This window comes from Jatropha curcas, chromosome 5 (assembly GCF_041381405.1).
Source record: "Jatropha curcas cultivar XTBG-Jc1 chromosome 5, XTBG_Jcur_1.0, whole genome shotgun sequence".
NCBI lineage: Eukaryota > Viridiplantae > Streptophyta > Magnoliopsida > Malpighiales > Euphorbiaceae > Jatropha > Jatropha curcas.
This window is the reverse complement of record NC_143155.1, coordinates 18,807,484-18,831,393: the sequence shown is the minus strand read 5'-3', so window position 1 is coordinate 18,831,393 and position 23,910 is coordinate 18,807,484. Positions and strand designations below refer to the sequence as shown.

Sequence of the window (23,910 nt, the reverse complement as noted above, 5' to 3'; positions counted from 1 at the left end):
ATAATCATATAAAAATAAATTAATGAATAAATAAATAACGAATAATATTCTTAAAAAAAAAACGAGTAATAACAATTTATAATAAATAAACTAATAATTTGAAAAGCCCCTATTTGTAAAATAGAAAATTGGAAAAAACAAAATTCGACAAACCCGAAAGTGGAAAACTCAATATTCATCCACCTCGTTCCGTCTCTCCCGTCTTTCTTTAAAAACTAAGAACTACAACCTCACTAGTAGGCAAGAGCGATAAATCAACATAATTCAAAAAGGATTTCAATTTTGCAGTTAAAGAAAATTCAATGGCTCAGATTCCAAATTTAGACAACTCTCCCCTTAATCTCAAATCCCTCAGGTAAACAGACTCATTCGATCAGAACTGCATTTTTTTTTTTCTTTCTTAACTTTTGTAATCCTGTTCTATGCATTTCTATTTACAGGGAACAATCCCAAAGAGAGCTCGTAAACATCCTAAAGAATGTAAGTTCATTCATCATTCAATTGCGATTTGATGTTTCTGTTTGTTTTCCGAGAAAATTCATGAAAGTAGGAAAATATCCAAAATTCTGATTTATTTGGCCAGTTATCACACAATGTGTTCTTCTTTTACTTCCTTTTTCTGAAGTTCATTTATGCTGCTGAATTATATACTTCATTTGATGATTTTGGTTCGATTGGAATATGATAGATTCGGGGAAAGAAGTGCTTGGTTATTGACCCAAAGCTTAGTGGCTCCCTTTCGTTGATTATCCAGACATCATTACTTAAAGTAAATTTCTTTAACTTTGTAATAATGATTTAGTTCTAGTAACTTGTATTGTGGTTCTGATTTTTAAGAGTGTTGTGGACTTTTTTCTTTAATTATTTCTTTTGTAACAGGAACATGGTGCGGAACTGCGCCATCTTTCAGCAGAGCCAATTCAAACTGATTGTACCAAAGTGGTCTACCTTGTTCGTTCCAGGTTTAATTTGATGAGATTCATATGCTTACAAGTTCATCATGATACATCTAAAGGACTTCAGAGGGAGTATTATATTTATTTTGTACCTCGCCGTGAGGTTGTTTGCGAGAAGGTATGCTTTTCTATGACCACATTCAGATATGATTTTATATGGTCCTAAAATGCACATGCATTCATCGTCTAGACAAGCAGCATGGACAAAAGAAATGGGAATTGCCACATGACACGAAGTAACACTTGGACATGACATTTTCTGAAAAATTAGGACATGAGATAGGAGAAATATTCCAATAAAATACTACAATTTTTATATTTATAACAACATAACGATTTCAACGTTACACTGCAATCTCTTATTCCAAGAATTTGGTGTCAGATAAAAAATGAAACCAGATATTGTGTTTTGCTTGATGGATTTATTACCTTACGTTTTTCTTTCAATTATTTTGTAGATTTGTTAGACAAATAGAATTAAGCTTTTCTTTTGTTTTATTTCTAATTCTATTTTTATTAGTATGTTTGCTTTTAATATTATAGTGGTTGAAACTTGATCTTAATAAATTTTTAAATTTGAAATTAGCCTCTAAAGTTGCCCCAAAAGTTTCTAAATTTCCAAAATAACAAAAAATATAAAAATAATAGGGAGCTCTTTTTATAGTTTCTGACATGTTTGCAAGTGATTTATTGTCCGAAATGTATTTGGCCCAAGAACGTTAGCCTTTGAGAGATTTTTGTGCTTCCTAGCCTCTACATGTTGTGATGAATATTTATGGTTATGTAGGTCCTTGAGGAGGAAAAAGTTCATCAGTTGGTGACAATAGGTGAATATCCATTGTACATGGTTCCTTTGGATGAGGATATATTATCATTTGAACTTGATTTCACGAACAAGGTATGGCAGAATTTGCAATTTTTGTGAAGTGCATAATTTCACGTTTATTTTAGGATCTTGTTTCTTTGCTTATCCTTCACCTTCATCCTTCTTATTATCCCTTTTGTACTATCCTGGTTCCTGTTGATGCAGGAATGCCAAGTTGATGGTGGTACAAGCTCTCTTTGGCATATTGCTAAGGCCATTCACAAGCTTGAGGTGGGTGTGATTTCATGGATCCATTCTCTTTTAAACAAAATATTATGAAATACCACAAATATGGTTAATCATGGTTTATATGCTTTTATATTTATGGGAAAGTAGTGATTTGCAGTCTTCTTTTGGAGTCATACCACATTTGAGGGCCAAAGGCAAGGCATCAGTTCGTGTTGCTGACATTCTGAGTCGCTTGCAAACAGAAGAACCAGTCAACTCTTCTGATGTGATTATGCACCACTCTATATGTTTGAGCAAACCAACTTTACTAATTGGCTCTTTCTTTTTCCACTTGCAAATGTTTTACAGCCAACTACTGATTACTTATTTTGTTACTTCAGATGGGTGTTCCAGAGATAAATACACTCATTCTTTTGGATAGGGAGGTATATTGTCCCACAAATTGTTCCTTGGTGTATTTGATGATGCAACACAGCTCAAAACACACACATGTACATTCGTATGTATTCACAATATTGTCTGTGCTTATGCATGAAAGAACTATAATTTTATATTATTAATTGCAACACAACAATCTATCTGATCATTATTATTTTATATAATTAACAGCAACTTTGTTGTTTATCTGATCAAGAGGAGCCATTTAAGTTGTTTTTTTCGTAAACTGGAAAATGAGGCATCCATTAGATCTTAAATGTAGAGTATCAGGTTAAATAACTAATATTTGTAGTGGGAATCTTTGAGTGCAATTTTGGATGTTACTCCTAAAGACTGGCTGTAGCTGTAAATATAGATTACGAGAAAGAAGTTTGCCTTACTATACACTACTAGAGGGTGTGATTATGAAAATGTTTGTGTAGAGAGAGGCGAACTTTATACCGTATTTGAAAATTTTAGCCTTCTAGACCCTATAAACATTTGAGACATGTCAACCAAAAGTAGCATTAGATGACACTTCTCACTTCTGTAACAAAAGCAAACAATTTGATGTGATTGAGTTCTCTTCCTAAGAACTTAATCAGGTATGCATTTGAGTAAAGTATTAAGCTAAAAAATCCTCTTGTTAATTTGAATTTTCTGATAGTGATCTGCTGTAGAAATCAGCTATTAGGTTCTTGTTTCGATATATTACTTTTATTATGCTTCATATTTATGGTGTCATTGTATAAGTATTTTTAGTTTTAAAATGTTTACTGTTTGTTATTTACTATTCCTGTCCCAAATTGATAAAACAAAGTTATGATCCCATGGCTGCAGGTGGACATGGTTACTCCCATGTGTTCTCAATTAACATATGAAGGACTTCTGGATGAGGTAAAGAGTACTGAATATGGTCCAGAATGAGCATTGGAGGACTTTTGATTTCTAATCATTTGGAAGCTGAATATTTAATTGTTAATATAATAGCCACATTTAGGGTTGTAAATGATCCAAGCTGTTTGTCAGCTGCTTGAGAACTTGGCTTGATAGAAGCTCGGCTTCATAAGCTTATTGACCAAGCTATCAAGCTCGTTTAATAAACGAGCTTTATTGAGCTGGCTTGCGAGCCAGCTTTATTGAGCTGTGCTCACGAGTTCGCTCGCAAGCTAGCTCAATAAGCTAAGGTTAATTAAAATGACGTTGTTTTGATTTGGTAGATTTTGAGCTCGAGTTTCAGCTCTGCCTGTTTATGGGTATCAAGCTGAGTTTGAGCTTGGCTATTTTTAAAAGGGCTGAGCTCGAGCATATCCTTATTGAGCAGAGCTAGGCTCGGCTTTTTTGCAGCCCTAGTCACATTGAATGGATGAATATCATGATACTTGTTTCTAGTTAATCAGAGTAGCTGTAAACAATTATTGATAATTCGGTGCAGTTTTTGCATATTAACAATGGTTCAGTGGAGCTCGATGCATCTATAATGGGTGCTCAACAACAAGAGGGGAAAAAGATGAAAGTTCCATTGAATTCAAGGTAAAATGAAATATCTTGCTGAAATTTGTATTACAACAAAATTCCTGTCCTTATTTGCTTTTCCTCTCCAATGGATCCAGCATGTTGCGGGTTTTGAGCAAATGGTTATGACTGCTAGATAATATTAATGCTTGCAATGTGTTTCAAATGCATAATGTTGCTAATTATTATTTTTTCTTTGACAATAAAACAAATTTCCTCTTTTTTAGACTCGTTTACTTGACTATCTGGAAAAGGTAATTGTCTAAATGGCTGCTGATAGCTCAACTAAAACATTTCTTACTTAGTCATCTGGTGTCTGACCACCTCTCTTCCTCTCCATCACATTTTTTTTTTTATTTATCTGTCTTGCATATTAATCCAATGCATATGGCTTAATTTCAGTGACAAGCTATTCAAGGAGATTCGGGATCTAAACTTCGAAGTTGTTGTCCAGGTTGATCTATTCTTTTGTTTATTTTATTTGGAAGTTTGTTTGATTCCAGCACAACTTGATTTAATTCCAAAACTTTGTTATTTCTAAAGCTAAGGTTATTCATTTCCTTGGAGTTTTGTTTCCTTAGTTGCCATCTGCAGTATGATTGCAGGTCCTACGACAAAAAGCAACTTCTATGAAACAGGACTACACAGAGATCTCAACTACTGTAAGTGCTTTTTTTGGCATCTAAATAGTCACAGTACACATCTTTCATGTGTAATCACTGCTAATCAAATATCTATAACTAATTTAGTATTAGCACTTGCTACATCTGTGCAAGTCTGATTCCGGTTATTTCATTTTAATGAACTGGAATCAGAACCAAGAGGCTAAGGAACCGGAACTGAACCGAAATTTCAGTTCTTACTGTGTTGGTTCTGGTTTGGTTCTGTTCGGGTTCCCCAGGAACCGTGTACAGCCCTAGTACTTGTTTATTGTTATCTTTGCTATATAAGAGAACTACAGAAGTCAAAGAATATGATACCCATGGTTATTATTTTATAGTAAGAATGCAGTCTATGACTGCGTGTAATAAAACCTAATAAATGCAGCGAATATGAGTTACAAATTTAGATATGTTACTATTATTGTTGATGCCTATCATATTTTTTATGCTTTGCTTTTGAATTGGTTGCATGGTTCCATGAACAATCTCTAATCAGCTGCCATGTAATGCATACAGAACCAGACAGTTTCTGAGTTGAAGGATTTTGTCAAAAAGCTCAACTCATTGCCGGAAATGACTGTAAATCTTTCTCTCTCTCCCTCTTTCTGCTATGGTCTCTGCCACTGCAGTTCTAAAAATTTTAGAAGTTTTTTCTTTTAAAAAAAAATCTATTTAATTGTTTCAGAGGCATATAAATCTTGCTCAGCATTTGTCGAAATACACATCGAAGCCGTCGTTTCTTGCACGGCTTGACATGGAGCATACTATTATTGAGGCTCAGAGCTATGACATGTAAGTTGATTTGAACTTTTACCTCTAAATTTTGAGATCCACACTAAATGATACTATGCTTTTCACTCTTTATACCTGCAGAATGCAGATGCATAAAAATAGCTGCATCATTATGGCTCTTGTGATCTGTTATTTGATTATAAGTATTTTTCTTTATGTTAGAAAAACCTGGTTGATTACTAAAAGCCACATCCTATTACTCTCTGCCAACTGGATGTTTGGTTTACTTGAACATTTTTCTTCTTCTTTTGGTTGTTTTTCTCTGATGGTGCTTTTCCATATGCTGGATTTATTTTATTATGCATGTCTGAATTGCTTTCTAGGTCAAATTATTTTTTTTTTTTTGTTCAAAATTATTCTTCTAGATTTCTAGTTAATTCACTGAGGCATGTTATCAGAACCTTACCGTTCAAGATTCAAATCGTATGATTCGATTCAATATTCATGCTGAATGATTCGAATCTTAGGGTGAATTGGAAATTTATGCTATTCAAATTTTATAGTTCAAGTCGATTCTCATGTCCAATGATTCTCACACCCAACAAAAGAAGTTGAAAAGTCGATGTAGAGGAAGAAGAGAGGAGGACATACTTATAGTAAAAGATGAAGATGATGAAAGGCTCAAATTTGGAAATGACAATGAATGAATATGGATTTAGATAGAAAATTTAGTGGCTTGATAGTTTTGCTTTGTTTTTATTTTAAAATTTTTAACTTGATAGTTTGATATTTTGAACTTGGCAACTGAACAAGTCATTAAGTTCTCTTTCATTTTATGTTAGTACATGATTTGAAATTGAAATTTATATAAATACATTATTTGCAATGAAATTTTTAGTATCTTTTGGTAAAATTAATGGAGATATACCCATAAATATATATTTATTATTTTAATTAATTTTGAAAAGTTATACTGAGTAGTGCAATTCGATTCGATTCTTGATTCGAAAAGTATGAATTCCGATTCTCGATTTGACTACTGTGTAATGTGGTATTTACCTTTTTCTGATAGTAGCTTTGCTTTTGCTGTAATGATTTAAGTGTGGTATATCAAGTTGTGGAATAAAGAAAATATCCAAGAATTCTAACATATCTCCGTTATTTCTTACTCCATTCTGTTTATTTACCAATGCATGGCCTTTCGTGATTCTTATACTATTTCTTGGTGGCGATTTGAAAAATTCTCGTTTAAGTAAACCGGTAACTCTTTCTGTTGTACAAGCAAGATTGGTTGTATCAGCCCACTTTTTCTATAGGTTATATCTTTCACTCATGTGGTGTTAAGAACACGAGCGTAGGACTGAGTCACAGGGCGGTTTACTGGAAAGTCTATGTCAATCGCCTTTCCCTTATTTTGATTCTTCCCCTTATTTTGATTCTTCTTGCGACCTATTTTGCTAACCGATTCAAGCTCTTCAAAGGGAACTTGAAAACCTTGGACCTCTTTAGAGAGAGAGAGAGAGAGAGAGAGCTCCAATCTCAGGAATTTAATAAAATATGACTTAGGTCTTTTTATCATTTAATTGTCCCTTTAAATAGGACTAGTCTTATTACAAGATTAGGAAACCTATAGTTTAGACTCCTTAATACTGCAAAGCTCTGCTAAAAAAGAAATAACCAACATGGTAAATATTAAATTAAATACTCCTAATTAAAGACCTAAACCAAAATGAAAATTGAGATCAATGCCCTCGCCTAGAATAGGTTCGGCCCACAAATGCGCCCACAAATGCATCCACAACATTACTCCCATCCTGGACAAAGAGCTTGTCCGCAAGCTCAAAATCTAGATAAGCTTGCTGAAAATGAGCTAAATCTTCCCAAGTTGCATCGGAAGCAGCCATACCACTCCACTGCACTAAAATTTCTTTTCGACCCTGTAGGACAGATGCTGGAATATAAACCACACGGCCTTCATCAATAGGAGCAAGAGTGGAAGGATTAGGGGGTGAAGCACCCTTGAATGCCTTCAATAAGGAAACGTGGAAAACATTATGGAGCTTGCTATCCAAGGGAAGTTGTAGCTCATATGCCGTAGATCCAATTCTGCGAAGAATTTGAAAAGGACCATAGAATTTGGGGCACAGCTTGTGGCGCTTGGAAGGAGAGAGGGAATGCTGGCGATGGGGATGTAAATGAAGCCACACAAAGCTGCCCAGAGCATATTCCACATCACGATGGCCCTTGTCATAAAATTCTTTTGTCCTACTTTGTGCCAGCAGCAACTTGTGACGAATGTCATGCACAATCTGATAGCAGTTCTCTAAAGCAGTGTCATTTGCATCCACACGCGAAGAACCAGCCACATATGAAAGCAAACGAGGGGGTCCGCGCCCATACACAACCTTGAAAAGGGGTTGTTTGAAGTGATGTATGAAAGGAAGCGTAATAACAGTATTCAGCCCATGTTATCCATGCAACCCACTTACTGGGAAAATTCCCAACTAAGCACCGAAGGTACATCACAATTGTGCGGTTGAACGACCTCAATTTGACCATCCATTTGCGGGTGATAAGTTGTTGAAAGTGCATCTTGGTGCCACTGAATTGGAAGAGTTCCCTCCAAAAAGCACTAGTGAAGACTACATCTCTATCACAAGTAATAGTTTCTGGTAAGCCATGTAAACGCACAATCTGCTCAAAAAAATACCTGAGCAACTCGAACGGCGGCATAGGGATGTGCCAGAGGAAGTGTGAATATTTGGAGAAACGATCTACCACCACTAACAAGACCGTTTTGCCCCAAGACTTGGGCAGTCCATCAATAAAATCCATGGAGATGTTGGCCCAAATTTGTGTAGGAAGCTGGAGTGGTTGAAGCAACCCGGCAGGATTTAGATTTTCGACTTTATTGCGCTGACATACTTGACAAGCTGAAACATAGGCAGCAGTGTCGGATTTCATTCCCTTCCAATAGAAATCGCTACGGAGTCGATGAAGCGTCTTCTGAATTCCCTCCTGTGCACTATCGTGGTAAATAGATAAGATGGAGGAGAGCAAAGTAGAGGATGGCAAGAGGTAGAGTCGATCCTTATATAATAATAACCCATCCTTGGTTGCCTAAGAGTCTCCTAATGCAGCCTGTTCAGCTTTAGCATACATCTCTTTTAATGTATCGGACCCAAGGATCTCCTCCCTTATTGCAACATAGGCCGAGGTTGACTAATAGCAAATACTGATATCTCTTCCTCTAAACGGCGGGATAAGGCATCTGCTGCTTTATTAAGCTGACCTGCACGATACTCCACACGGAAATCAAACCCCATGAGTTTACTAAGCCAATGTTGTTGTGGAGGAGTATTAAGTCGCTGTTCCAGCAAGTACTTCAAACTGTAATGGTCAGTGCGAATAAGAAAAGGACGTCCCCATAAGTATGGTCGCCAATGTTGCATGGCTTTGGCAAGCCCAATTATTCTCTTTCATAAGCTGCTAATTTAAGGTGTCTAGCAGCCAATTGACGGCTGAAAAAAGCAATTGGGTGACCTGCTTGTTGTAAAACCGCTCCAATTCCTCCACCTGAAGCATCACATTGCACTATAAATTCAAGATCAAAATTGGCAATTGTAAAACTGATGGTTCTGATAATGCTTGCTTAAGTTTAGTGAGGGAAGTTAGAGCCGCCTTATTCCATTCAGAAGAATTCTTTTGGAGCATACTTGTTAATGGGCAGCCAATTGGCCATAATCACGGATGAACTTCTTGTAGTAACCGGCCAATCCCAAAAACCCTCTTAGAGATGTGATGGATTGCGGTTTCGGCCAATTAAGAATAGCCTGGACTTTATTTCTATCAGCCTCCACACTTGCAGCAGAAATCACACGTCCCAAATATGCTACTTGGTTTGACCCAAAGGAGCACTTAGAGCACTTTAAATAAAGTCTATGAGCACGCAATAATTTGAACGCTATTCTCATGTGTTTCAAGTGATCCACCCAAGTATGACTGTAAATCAAAATATCATAAAAAAGTACTAGCACAAAGTGACGCAAGTGATCATAGAGCACCTCATTCATAAGATCCTGAAACGTCGATGGGGCATTGGTCAATCCGAATGGCATAACAAGGAATTCAAAATGCCCATGATGAGTGCGGAAAGCCGTCTTCTCAATATCCTCGTGAGACATTCGCCCTTGATAGTAACCTGAGCTCAAATCAAGCTTTGTGAAGTACTTGGCGCCATGTAACTCATCTACCACCGGAAGAGGAAATTTATCCTTCACTGTCGTGCGACATTTAATTGACGATAATCCACACAAAATCACCAAGTTCCATCTTGTTTGGGAACTAACAGAACCGGTGAAGAAAAAGGTGATTTGCTAGCCCGAATGATACCCTGTTGGAGCATCTGATCACATTGCTTTTCAATCTCATTTTTCTGTAAATGAGGGTACCTGTAGGGTCGAACAATAATTGGCGTTGAAGACAAATGTGGTGGTCATAGTGTCGTAGAGGTGGTAAACCTGCAGGTTCTTGGAATAAATCATCAAATTCTATCAAAAGGTTCTCTAATTCCTCCTTGTGGTTAGTGGAATCACCAATAAAGTGCAAGTGAGAATTGAAATGTCGTTGCTGATCCTGGAACAGAATGTGCCTCCTCCCACCGAAAATTGCATTGTAAGTGCAGTAAAATCCCATACAATCGGCCCCAACATTTGTAGCCATTGAATACCCAATACAATATCAAAACTTCCTAAGGGAATAACATAAAAAACAGCAAAGAAATCATGAGAAGCAATAGAAAGTTGTACCCAGGAACAGACCCCCTTACTCTAGACCTTTTCACCATTGGCAACGGAAACGCTAGTATTTGGTAAATGATGAATCCGAAGTCCTAGGCAATGTGCGGCTGTTGCACTGATGAAATTATGTGTACTTCCAGAGTCCACCAAGCACAACAAAGGCTGCCCTTTGATGGACACCTGTAACTGCATAGTTCGCGCATGTTTTTGGCCCGTAATAGCATGTAAAGAAATTTCTGTCTCCTCTTCTTGATCTTCTTCAACACTATCTTCCAGCTCTACCCAAATAATTTCTCGCATTGGTGAGTTGCTGTATATGGTTCATCGCAATTGTATATGGTTCATCGCAATTATAACAAAGTCCCTTTGCCTGTCTTTCAGCCATTTCAGCGTGACTTAGTTTCCTTATAAATGGGGCTGGTGTTAAGGCAGCGATAATACTTGCTGTTGTCGGAGACATGGCCCCTTTTTGGGTGGAGGTTAGATGACCAGTAAAGGAATTAAGCCTTGTCCGATTACTTGCCCATGGTCCTTTGTGATTGCTGCCTTTGCGTAGCAGTAGTTGTTTTTCTCAAAAGCCCTAGCGAGGCTCATAGCCATTGCCAAATCAGGAGGTTTATGCATTTGGACATCCAATCTAATTGAATCATCCAACCTGGCCATGAACTATCCCACGTGTTGACCTACTCTGACATATGGACTAGCTCGGGCTAGCCTTTCTTGAAATTGTCTCTGATAGATTTCTACAGTTTCCATCTGTCGTAAGCTAACCAAGTCTCCCAAAGGATTTTTGCCCTCTGGAGGACTGAATCGAATGGAGCAAGAGTTTCGGAATTCGGACCAGTTCATATTGCGCCTTTCCACTTTCAAATGATAATACCATAGTTGTGCCTCCCCCAGCATGTGGAAGGTTGCCAGTCCAACCTTGTCTACTTCGTTCGTATGTTGGTTCTCAGAAAAATTGTTCACATCGATGTAACCAAATCAAAGGATCCTCAAAGCCATCAAAAGTTGGGAACTCCAGCTTGGTGTACCTAGGAACAACTGCGTTGGCTGCTGGAATTACTCCCCCTTGTGGGGGTGGTAGCATGCCCCGTCCATTGATCTATGAATTTGACGTCCTGCCAAGAATCAAGGTGCTGCCACCGCCGGTTTTGCCTTCCCCAGCTGTCAACTTATGCAGCCCAGCCATTATCTGTTGTAGCTCCTGAAATTTGGAACTGAATTGTTTGAATTGGTTGTCCAAGCGCTTTTCAATTTCAGAAACCTTGGCTTCTATCATAGACTCTGTAACGGCACGTTCTTCTTGTAACACTGACCTGATATCGTCGCGCATTGTGATTGGCTTTGATACCAAATTGTTAAGAACTCGAGCGTAGGACTGAGTCACAGGGCGGTTTACTGGAAAGTCCATGTCAATGGCCTTTCCCTTATTTTGATTCTTCTTGCAACCTATTTTGCTAACCGATTCAAGCTCTTCAAAGGGAACTTGAAAACCTTGGACCTCGTTAGAGAGAGAGAGAGAGCTCCAATCTCAGGAATTTAATAAAATACGACTTAGGTCTTTTTATTATTTAATTGTCCTTTTAAATAGGACTAGTCTTATTACAAGATTAGGAAACCTATAATTTAGACTCCTTAATACTGCAAACCTCTGCTAAAAAAAACAATAACCAACATGGTAAATATTAAATTAAATACTCCTATTTAAAGACCTAAACCAAAATGATAACTGAGATCAATGCCCTTGCCTAGAATAGGTTCAGCCCACAAATGCATCCACAACATGTGGCTTTCTTGATTACATGAGCCAATATGTCCAATCCTTGTGAATCGATTCTTGGTAAAGGTTTTGCCATATTTTTTGCTCTCATAAGTCAGAAGTCTGTGGATATCCCCATTCATGTCAAAATTGTTTTTGACTCGAGCTATCAACTATGAAAGATAATTTTTATATCTTTCTATATCGAAATATCAGTTGAAAAAATAATAGGCAAATTCCTGGATCACCCGGTAAGAATGTGGAGAAGAGCCAAAACAGAATAGTTCCTCCTACTCAAAACTAAGAGGGGATGCCGCGTACTACTAAAATCCGGTTTTTGCAACAGTTGCGTCGACTAATTTTTTCCTTTTTCTTTTTTCTGCTGAATAGGATAGAAAGTGGCCATAAAGGTTGGTACAATTACTGTTCTTACTCTATTTTGAAGTGTCATCCAGATTGGAACTGAACTTATGTGAAGGGCTAGATAGTATCTCTTTCAGCAAGTGTTTCAGGATTAAATATTTCCTTCGACATGCTTTATAATTTTTTTCTGGAACCAAATTGATACATAAGCATTGGAATTTAGCTGGGAGAAATGTTAGGAGAAATTTTGTGGGTACATAGAAAACATTATCTTCTCAAGGCTAGGAGATTTCTCATGGTTAGCTGCATGCTCTACTTCTAGTATCTCTTTTTGCTTCATTTTCTTCTTCCCCTTTACTTCCTTAATGGCAAATTATTTTGAGAGATAAGGATAGGTGTGGGTAAAAAAGAAATGAAAAACAGCAGGGTTTGGGATTAAAGTCATTGACCATTTTGAACTGGGTTTTCTTGCTGAATGGCTTTGCAGTTATATGTTCAAATGGTAACATCTTTGGAGGATAGAAAGATAGTATGTAGAGGATAAAAAGATAGTATGAAACACAGTGGGTGACTGGGTGGTTATCCAGAGAAGTGAAAGATGCAGGAGAGGGTAAGGTTAACGAAAATGAAAGCAATCAGGAACTCTTGCACTCTTACTGAGATTTTTGTGGTGCGGGGGTTGTTCAACAAATGTTAACTTAATTTTTCTCTTCTACAGGCTAATCTGTTCTTTTACTAGTCCAATTGTGCCAGATCATGAGTCAATGGGCATTTCTTAGGTTGCCATTGAGTTGATATAAGCAGTGGATTTGAAACATTATGCGATAGCGTATGGATTTAGAAACAAAGTTGTTGGATTATGCAGTGGGAAAGGAATCAAAGAGCTCCTGAGGAAAAATAATTGTCTTTCCCTCTTTGCAGATGACTCTTTCTTAGATGAGATTAAGATTTAGGTTTTGCGGGATGCTTGATTTTTTGTCCTGTAAATGATTGTTTGCTTGTTTTATCTCATCCCTTCTGAAATTGGCATGTTCCTTGGTTCCCTTTTGTGAAATCTTTCACTCGTGTAAAACGGAAAAAGAAAATATAGAAAGAAAAGGAGTTTCAAGCGTGTCCTAGAGTCCGTCATGATAAAAAAGTACTTCCCACTTAAAGTCAAATATGTCCTCTTGTTCCTCCTGCAAAATGAAATTATAATGATTGTAAATCTCTTTACAATAATTTTTTGCTTTGATGATACCTTGAATTGCTAGTTCCATGTCTTGTATTTTGGGAAACATAATACTTTTTGAGGGAAATGTTGCAATTTATATGCGTAAGCAGTTGTATCAACTATATGTTGTTCACTTTTCTCAAGCAAACTCTTGCTGTTATAAGCACCTGCACCTGATTAGGCATTTGCTGATGTTCTCAAGAACGAGGAACAATGATTAACTTGCCTAAAAGATTGTTGGGAGTAATTATGTGCGTACCATTGTCAAACTGATGGTAACAATTAGTATTATTTTAATTTCTACTTGCATAATACTAACTAGACCTATTTTAATTTGTGGGAAAATGTATTATTATGGTTTCCATGAAATTGGAAGTATGGTTTTAAATATCAGCTGAGTAACAGCAGAATGGAAATTGAGGAGGTCGATGCGTGTCTTGTGGATATGACAAGGGTGGTTTGGCATTCACTTGGGGAACAACATAAGAACTTCCAAAATGGGCAATACAGATTTTTTATTTGGAAAGAGATGCAAACGGAAGTGTGGTGAACTACAGGGTTTTTGTTCCCATGGGAAGCAGTTTTTTCTTGTTTGTCCTTAATGTAAGGAAGCTGTCCTTCGATTAATTAACATTACACGTAAAAAAAAGAATTGTAAATTTTGTCGGTTTTATTTCAATTTTTGTTATTATTTATTTTTTTCGTCTATTCTGTATATGGGATGCTCAGATACCTCATCTGTAGCAGCAGTGGAACTCCTTGACAATAAAAACTGAAAAGATTTTAAAGTTATAACATTTTCATAGGGTAAAAGCCCAAAACAGAACAATGCATTATTGTGTTTTTTTTTTTTTTGGTTTCAAATAGGTAATGCTTATAAAAGAAAAAAGAATCGAATAATTAATGATTGAGAAATTGCTATATTATTTTATATGATATTTATTTGGGTTTTTGTTCAGTTAGTATCTTGTAAGTTTATTAATAAAGGATCTTATTTATGGTCTTGATGAAGTCCTGGTAGTGGCTGCAGGTTCAGATTGATTCAGTTTCATTCTGAATCGTTTTTTCTATTTTTGTTACGGTTTCTGTTTCCATTATTCAAAACCCTGACTGGAAGTGATTTTGGTACTTTTTATTTTGAGATTTTCATTTTTCATGTTTGTTTTGTTGTTAACTTGCTGTTAAAGCTACTGAGTAAGCATTCTGTTTCATCATGCCTTTTTGACTTATAATTATCATTCTCAAGCATTTGGATTTTATTGACCAAAGAAGCTTTTGCATGCAGTTGCTTTGAGCACATTGAAGAATTGATCCATAAGCAGGAACCTCTTGTCAGTGTTCTAAGGCTTCTTATCTTGCTTTCTGTTACAAACTCAGGCTTACCCAAAAAGCATTTTGACTATTTGAGGCAAGATTATCTTGATTCACACTCTATTAGTTGGATACTAGACTTGTATAATATTTTTTTTCCCCATGTGATCATGTGCTATTCTAGTTATGCTGCATCAATATATTTGATATTTCTTTACTCCTGTTTAGGAAGGAGATACTCCACAGCTATGGATTTGAGCACATGGTGACTTTGAATAATTTAGAAAAAGCTGGATTGGTTAAAAAGCAGGTTCAGCATTAAGTTTAAGCTTTATTTTTTTTCTTACATAATTAAAGTCTAAATGAATACTGACAAGTTAAGGTTGGAAGGAGAATAAGGAGACTCATGGAAATGGGATTACTGATACTAGGGCCTCATTCTTGTTTTTGTTGTAAATTCTAGTAAAAGGGAGAGACTGACTACTTCTTGAGTTGATAGCTAGTCTAAAATGAATATTCCTTTATGTGACTGGACAAGAGGTCAAGAACCATCTATTCTGATCCCATTGTACATCACCTGAACCTTGCAGGACTCAAAAAGCAACTGGTTGACAGTCAAGCGTGCACTGCAACTTGTGATCGAAGATACTGACACTGCCAAGTACTATACTTTAATCATCTAATCTGTTTCTGATAATAAGATTACATTTAGAATGTTCCTGAGTCTTCCTTTTTCGGTTTGCTATATACGTGGCTTGCGTTTGAGCTAGTGGGCCTCATTCTTTCACTTCCAACTGAGGACATTATGTGAGAATCATACACTGGACTGCAAGAACGTTTATGATTTTTCAGTTTCTGAAGTTGGAAATTTCTGCAAATTATGCAAAAATCTATTTAAAAGTTTGCTTTCATGTCTTTTTTTTATTTATTAATTTTTCATTCCATTTTGAAAGCATTCAGTTAGGATGATCTTAATCATGCTTCTTCTTTTCTTTTTTATTAATTTTTGCCAGAAACATGAACTATCTAGGTTGGAAATAGAATATATAAGTTTATTATTATTATTATTATTATTATTATTATTATTATTATTATTTTTTTTTTTTTTTTTTTTTTTTTTTTTTTTTTTTTTTTGTGTTTCAAAGTGAATTAGAATGTATCATGACTTTCAAACAAAAAATTGACTAGCATCAAATGGTGTGTGTGTGTGTGTGTGTGTGTGTGTGTATGTTTAAGAATATGCTTTCATGCCTTTTTTTTCATTTCATTTTGAAAGCATTCAGTTAGGATGATCTTAATCATGCTTTCAGGGGCTGCTTTTCTATTTTATTAATTATTACCAGAAACAAGAAATATCTAGGTTGGAAATTGAATATATATGTTTATTGTTTCCAGATTTTTTTTTTTTTTTTTTTTTTTTTTTTTTTTTTTTTTTTTTTATGTTTCAAAGTGAATTAGAATGTATCATGATTTTTCAAAGGAAAAATTGACTAGCATCAAATGGTAAAATATACAATACATATATACATACACACAAACATACATGCATACATACATACATATATATATATATATATATATATAGTGTGTGTGTGTGTGCATATATCAATATGTATGTATGTATATTTATATATATTTCTTGATCAGAAAGAAACAAGATTTAGTTCATCTTGATTTTTCTTCTTTAATGTATTCCTTACGAGTTTTCCTTTCAACTTCTTTTAAAAAGTTTTTCATGTTTATTGATTGCAATTTACATAACATGCGTCTCTCATACCATTTTAAGCCATTTCAGAATTCATAAATGTCCGAATTCTTTTTTGCCTGCCAGAATAGATAACATCTTTTTCCCTCTCAAGTGTCATTGAAACAATTCTTTTAGCAGTCTGGATGTCATTCAATATTTTGCAAATGGAGTCTTTTTGTCTGTTCGATATCTTAACTAGGGAAAGAATACATTTACTCACTAGTGCACTTGTACAGTTAAACATGGAGTCTTGTTAAAGTTCTGTTGGTTTTCCTCCTAACTTTTGAATTTATTTTGTATGGAACAGCCCAAATGACATTTCATATGTCTTTTCTGGATATGCACCACTAAGTATTCGTCTTATTCAGCATGCTGTTCGATCTGGATGGTGAGGTCAATTCTGTATTCTTTAGATCTATTTTAGCTCTTGCACTACTTTTTCCTTGGATTGCTTGTCTACTCTCTCTTTTTTCTATACTTTATAACCAAGTATTAAGTTTATACAAGAGCAAGTTGGATATTTATTTGAAGTGGACAGATGAACTCCACTTGGTTTTTGGACATAATGTCCTGTGTACAATTGGCTTATTTAATTCTATGTCGGCTTATGCTTCTGCAACCTTTAGAGGGTACCTTGGAAATGCTTTCCAACTTGAACAGAGGGCATTTCTTTTTTAGCCTTTTTTTGTCCTGTGTTCTAGTTTGTAGTGGTCTTTTGAAATTGGACGATTCGTTGTACTCCATGGCATACTCTTTCTTTCTTGCTTTCTTTCTGAATGAAGTTTCTTTTCTTATAAAAAACATCTAATTTTCTAAATTTGAGATGGTTCATAAGAAAAGAGAGTTTTTCATTTTCAAAGTTTGTCAGGGTTGCACTTTTTCCCATTCTCAGTTGTGATACTGATTCAGGTACCATACCAATGAAACTATGACCCTGATGATATCTCTTGTAATTCTGGTCAGCTTTGCCAATTTTTTTAACTTTGTTAGCCAAGGATCTCTCTATGTTTCTATTTCACGCTAGTCATATATGTTTCTGAATTTTCAGTTGTGGCAGTTAGGCCTTGTAACTTCCTTCCACAGTCATGCTTGTTGATGTAACGTTTCCTGGTCATTTAATGAGTTGAGAATGTAAACAATTATTGATGAACTATTTGCTTTTGGATATATCTGCTAATAAACTCAACAAGTTCTCAGCACAACTCAACTCTCTGAGCCTCAGTCCAAGGTAGTCTCTGTTTTCAACAGGGATTTATGTCCTGTTTAGAACCAAAGTAATTATCAAAGAACAAATGGAAGTTTGGGTGTGGTTATTTGTGCAATTTAGTGTGTCAGCCTTTTAAATCATCCTTAGAAACTTATCAATATATGAATGCAAATTAATTAATTGATTTTTCATAATTCTTGCTCCCATTAGACCATTTGTATCTATATGCATTAGGATCACAATTCGTAATCTAATTGTGGTATAACTAAATAAATCTTTTCACTTTTTCATCTTGTTTGACACTCAAGGATAGCTGATGCTTGGGTTGGGACGCAATTTTTTTTTTTTTTTTGGTTTTTATTATGATAGTTATTTTCATGTTTGCAATATATTTTTTTTGGACTTGATAGATGTTTGTTTCTTTCTCAAATATGATGAATGACCCACAGGCGTCCCATGGAAGAAATTTTGAAGCTTTTGCCTGGACCACACTCGGAAACTAAGAGGGTCTGTGAAATTCCCTCCTCTTCTCTCTCTCTGACATGGAGCTGAAAAAGAAAAACTACAGATCCATAATTCTTTTGTTTGGAATATCAAAATACACCCATATATTTAAGGTTCACGTCAATCCTCCCGAGTCCCAGTTTTGATTTAATGGGACAGATGACAATTTTTTACTTAAAAACTTTAAAATCAGAAATTTCATCCTTATATTTTAATTATTGCCTGCTAATCTTTTCCTGGAGTTTGTCATTTCAGACTCCATTGTTCAACGGCACTTTTATTTTATTTTTTCAAAAACATTTTAGTCTAGTATGTAAAATAAAAATATCATAGAATTCTCTCTTGATATCTGGTTGTATCAATAGCTTGTGCTACTTTTGCAGGGTGGATTCTCAAGTAGTCCATCCTTCGACACATTGCACCGAGCTTCAGAAGCTACAAACCGGTATGACTAAACTCTCGTTTTCTGGTGTTATGCTTACCATATCATTCTCTATTTTGTGGATGTTGCCATTATTGTGAGGAGGTTACATTATCGAAGTCCCCCTACAAACACAAATATTAATCTTCTGTGACTGATAAGGACAACTAAAAGGGTTCCTCTGCTATGAGGTTAACAGAATGGGGATTAAAGGTTAAAAACAGAAGATTGATGTTATAATAAACAAAAATATAATAGAAAAATATGTAAAAGATATAATCAATAAATGTAAAAGATATAATATCAAAAAATGTAATATAATTTCAATATTGAGAAATACTCACAAATAAAAATAATTTTTATTTCATTATTATTGTAATATTATATTATATTATACTAGTGAAAGCATTTTCCTAAAAATAATATTATTTCATATAATTATTATTTTAGTATTTTATCATTACCATGTACTCTAAATTATAGTAATATTATTCTAGATTTTCATAAATAATATTATTAATTTTTAATACCGTTTGATGCATATAAAGGAAATACTTTTATATTATTTTACTGAAAATAATATTATATTTAATAAATAATAGTATTATTTATTAGAATATGGTAGAAATATTTTGTTGTATTATTTTAAGATTAGAAGTATTATTTTATATTTCATAAATAAAATTATTTTGATAGAATATTACTAAATTTAATACTTTTAAATGCATATAAATGAAACATTTTTATATCATTATTACCAAAAATAATATTATATTTTAATAAATAATATTATTTACTAGAATACAGTTGAAATAATTTTAATATTGGAAATATTTGTATTATTTTAATATTAGAAATATTGTATTATTTAATATTATATTAATGTAAATATATTATTATTTAATATTATATTATGATAAATAATATTTATTATATTAATTCTAATATTGATAAGATATTAATAAAGTAAAAAATGTATGTATATATATTTTTTTGCTCTCCATTCTTTTCCCCTTTAACCTACGGGGGAGTGGGTTAACAAAATTCAACCTCCCCCACAAAAAAAGGGGGGGGGGGGGGATCTAATCAAACAAGCGCAATGGAGGTTAACAGTTAACCTCCATTGCGCTCCAAACAATGTTAAAGGAGTTTTATGATGAGAAAGAAAAAGAAGATAATATTTGATCCATGAGATAGGAAAAGTATTTGGTTAGCTTAATTGGTTTAAAAGAGAGGAAAGGAAGGTATTCATTTATGATTTATCCTTTGATAATCCAATAGTTAGTTTTTAAAGTTATTCATGAAGGTAAAGTGCTCTGATTAAAATTATAATTAATTTGGGCAAAGGGATATCTCTTATTCCCTCAATTTGGGCAGGAAGACAAAATGAGGTTTAAAGGGATAGGTAATCCTTTGTCATCCTTTATTTTCCAAACTGCTTATACTCCCAAATAAAGGACAATTCTTATCCTACTCCTTATCGTTTCCTGTCCTATTCCTACTCTCAGATAAAGCCCAAGGGTTATAGTCATGAAACCACCATATGCATCTTGATGACTTCCTTCCAAATGTTTATATCATTTAGATCTTAATTTTTTCCTTTACTTTAATACTGATACAGATTAGTTGATGGAAGGCGCTCCTTAATACTCGTTGTATTCATTGGAGGGGTTACATTTGCAGAAATTTCTGCTCTCCGATATCTTAGTGCTCAGGTATGTTAAATAGTTGAACATGTATGGATCTATAATATATTGTATTGCGTATGATCATATGCTGTTTTCATATAAATCATCATCCCTTACTTCAGTTGGAAACTTCCAGAAGTAACTTGAACAATAAAGTTGAACCAGCTTGCCAAATTAATAAACAATAAAGTTGATATACCTACATTTTCCTAACAACAATCTGGGGCTTGGAACATTGAAACTTCTTTTCTTGGGTGCGCTGGTGGGTGACCATGCATCATTTCCACGGGCTGTCTTATGTTAAATTGTATGGGTCTATATTCCTGCACACTTGTGGAGGCCCTTTCATTTTCATTTTATTTTCACCTATTGTGGAAAACATTTATATCAAAGGATCCTTGCAATATGCACTTCACATGACTGGTTATTATAGTTTATTGTCTGCTTGGTCAAACTGATATGGGAATACCCATAAACATATTGGTGTAGGACGGCTTGGGGGACTTGTTCTTAAGGCTGACTTTTGGGTTAACAGAAAGCTAGAAAGGGCAGGTTTTTAGGTAAACAATTAGGGTTTTTATTCATGTTAAAAATCAGAGATTAAATAAAGAAAGAGGGATCATGAATTGTTAATATTACTGTGAACAAAGACCCAGCCAAGGTTAGGTCCTGATCCAGAAACCTGTTCAAAAGCTTGGAAAAACACCTAGAACTGGGACCAGAACTGGAACTGGGTCTACTATGAAATGTGTCTGAACATTACCCATTAATATGAGTGAGAAATAATATGAGCAGTTGAAAAACTTAGGCTTCACACCTAAATCTCCTTGGCATTGTACTTAAGGTTGAATTATATTATACAAACTGAAGTTGAAGTAGCATAAAAAGCTGGTTTTTTTATTCAATAACAAAACAAAATATAAACATTAGAAGCGTAGTTATTTATAGACTCAAAGTAAATCCTAAATCTTTGAGAAAAGGACTTCAAACCTAGCACTCATCTTCTAAAATTTTGGACTCCTTGGTAAACTAAAAGGAAAATAGTAACCTATTCTCAGAATGACTTTAAACTAAGACTTAAAATGAATAAAAGGACTCTTAAAGAAATAGGGACAGTTTCCAATGAAGTTGACAATGACAAAATTGTCCCCTTCGACTTAAAGCAATAGACAAGCTGCTAATTTATCTAAAGCATACACATTAGTAAGACAAAAACTGGAAAAATATACTGTAATGTCCTGAATAAAACCCATGTAAAATCTGTACCATATCTTGAATTTCTTAAATCTCTTATTTGTAGGACACATCAATAAAATTTTTGTATTGGAATCCAAAAGAACCGTTCCAATTGATCATTTCATTTTTGTTTTTCAGTTTTACTTTATCTCTACCTTCCTTTATTTGCTTTGTTTTTGTCAGAATTATGTTGCCCTCGCCTTCTCTTAATTTCTATTTCGTTTTTCTCTCAATTGAGGCTTCATGTCATCCGTCATCATCAAGTTTATCATCAGTTTGCACGGCCATTCAACTTCAATTTTCTTGAATGAAATAACAGTTTATTATTCAACCATATTTTTCAGATAATATCAAAATTGAAATCATCTAATATAAGCTCTACTGGCTACAAACAAGTTCAATTGTACCTAGCACAAGAAAGTTGGCTAGATCTCTTAAATATTTATAGGAAGTTATTTTATTGAAACAAAATTATAATCAATCAATTTTGGTGGTACAAAGAATTACTCTTACTCAATTTAGTGCTAATACCATAAATGAAACTAACCCTTCGACTAAAATTGTCTCTTACTTTTCTTTTTCAAACAATTGTCAAAAGGTCAGTTCTTAATATTAAATTTGGATTCCAAAGAAATTTATTGAACAAGAAGTTCATGTCGTTGAACTTTGGGACTTGGCCTTTGCTTGAATTGAACGAACATACTTGAGGTTGGCTTGACTGATAGAATAGAAGGAAAGGAGCCAATACTGAGAATTTGTCCAATATAACTAGTGTATGCATAAATGGTATATTCCATTGCATGCTAGATTTCTAGAAGGCGATTTTCATTCAGTTCAGAGGATTGTTGGAAGAACTGAACAATTCTTCAATGTATTTTAGATGCATAGTGACAATGGAATGAAATTCTTGTCCATTTTTGTTTTTCATATATATGCAACGCAAAATATTCATTTAATACTTGTTTTCAAGTGCTGTAACAGGGTCATAAGCACTTCTTGTGTTGATGTCTATGACTCTATGCGATTATGCCTTATTATTTCCCTATATTACTTTCCTTTTTTTTTTTTTTCTTTTTTGTCCTTTGTTATCCGTTTTTCAGGAAGGAATGGCATATGATTTGATAATAGGAACGACAAATATCACAAATGGAAATACCTTGTCTGAGACATACATAGAGCGTGTGGATTGATACAAGGTATTTTGTGTCATGAAACAATTTTGTGCTATAAATGTATCTGATTTTTACTATATTTCTTGTAAACCTTTTTTTTTAACTGTTGTTGACATTATTTGGTTTGAACTGGAGGAATTTTACTGGTTTATGTGAGTGAAAATTTCAATGCGCAGCCATTTTTTCGGAGATAACTTACCTTATGGATGTAGTAAATGAATGCCTAGTAAATCTGGCTCATATTAGTCTAAATATCAAGTTAGCTCATTTTAGCATTCTGCTAAACAGATAAAACTTCATTGTAGTTCAGTTTTTTTGTAAGATTCGAGTTCAACTTTTAATTAATTAATTAATTTAATTAAAATTTGAGTGCTCTATAATTTTCCTTTTTTTAGAGCACTCCTTAAACTTGAATGCTCTTAATTGAAGTCGACTTCCTTACATGAATTGGTTTCTTTCATTCCATTTGGTTTTGCCTGAACTCTTGAGAGGGAAAAAAAAAGGACATCCAGATCTTTCTTAATCAGTGCAATTCTTTCTTGAAAATTATTTTCCGGGAAAAAAAAAACGGAGTTTAGATTGTTCTTAACCTTTCTTTCTCAATAGGTGCCACTCCTATCTTTTCATGAATATGTCATTTCGATTTTTGTTTTTTTACTACTGCACGCACATTTTTAACATCCTCCTTTTCTTTTTTTTCTTTTTTTTTTAATTTTTCAGTGCAAAATACACAAAATGCATCATTTGTATTTTGCATGAGAAACTTTCCTTCAGCATAAATTTTGCGGGCATCTATTGTGTCCCTAAAGTGACAAATTTACTAACATGACGCCTGGGTTTTTGCTTTTATATGCATAAATCGTCATTTACCGTATAATTAATATAATTTTTAGAACAATATTATTTTAGGTTACTCGAGAGCTTTGAATTTTAAAATTTTTCATATTTCATTCGGTTGATACGGATAGTTTTCCACTGGAAGGGTCCGATTAGATGGACCAGCTTCTTCCCCCGGGGTCCTTTCACTTTTTGTTTCCGAAGACGTTTCCTCACGGATAGAGCAAAGCAAATAGGCAGTCCCTTATCTCGTGCCATGAAGAGCTAATCTTTCTACAAATAAAATAGGAAATAGGCGCTTGACTTTCGCGTTC

At 34.5% G+C, this 23,910-nt stretch overlaps 1 protein-coding gene across 2 annotated transcripts; it reads left to right on the top strand.

Annotated features, from left to right (window-relative positions):
• Positions 1–140: 140 nt before the first annotated feature.
• ATVPS33 (Sec1/munc18-like (SM) proteins superfamily) lies at positions 141–22,953 on the top strand. Of its 2 annotated transcripts, XM_012223056.3 has the most exons (22): positions 143–355; positions 441–480; positions 689–769; positions 880–1,074; positions 1,744–1,854; positions 1,987–2,052; positions 2,168–2,275; positions 2,391–2,435; positions 3,268–3,324; positions 3,863–3,960; positions 4,345–4,396; positions 4,548–4,604; positions 5,121–5,183; positions 5,290–5,396; positions 14,759–14,881; positions 15,013–15,094; positions 15,375–15,445; positions 16,839–16,919; positions 18,188–18,245; positions 18,626–18,687; positions 20,285–20,378; positions 22,688–22,953. In XM_012223056.3, exons 1-22 carry the CDS (start codon positions 303–305, stop codon positions 22,775–22,777), a joined length of 1,794 nt encoding a protein of 597 aa, XP_012078446.1. In that variant the 5' UTR covers positions 143–302; the 3' UTR covers positions 22,778–22,953. The 2 variants fall into 2 exon arrangements, 1 of the variants encoding a protein (XP_012078446.1); XR_016320851.1 differs by lacking the exon at positions 18,188–18,245 and having other exon boundaries at positions 141–355; positions 22,688–22,733.
• Positions 22,954–23,910: the final 957 nt, after the last annotated feature.

What these genes read in the sequence shown, in the direction of transcription:
- ATVPS33 (XM_012223056.3), top strand. Translation starts at nt 303, where the DNA reads ATGGCTCAGATTCCAAATTTAGACAACTCTCCCCTTAATCTCAAATCC. An exon ending in ACTCATTGCCGGAAATGACT is followed by an intron (nt 5,184 to 5,289) that starts GTAAATCTTTCT and finishes TAATTGTTTCAG; the next exon opens with AGGCATATAAATCTTGCTCA. An exon ending in GAAGATACTGACACTGCCAA is followed by an intron (nt 15,446 to 16,838) that starts GTACTATACTTT and finishes TGTATGGAACAG; the next exon opens with CCCAAATGACATTTCATATG.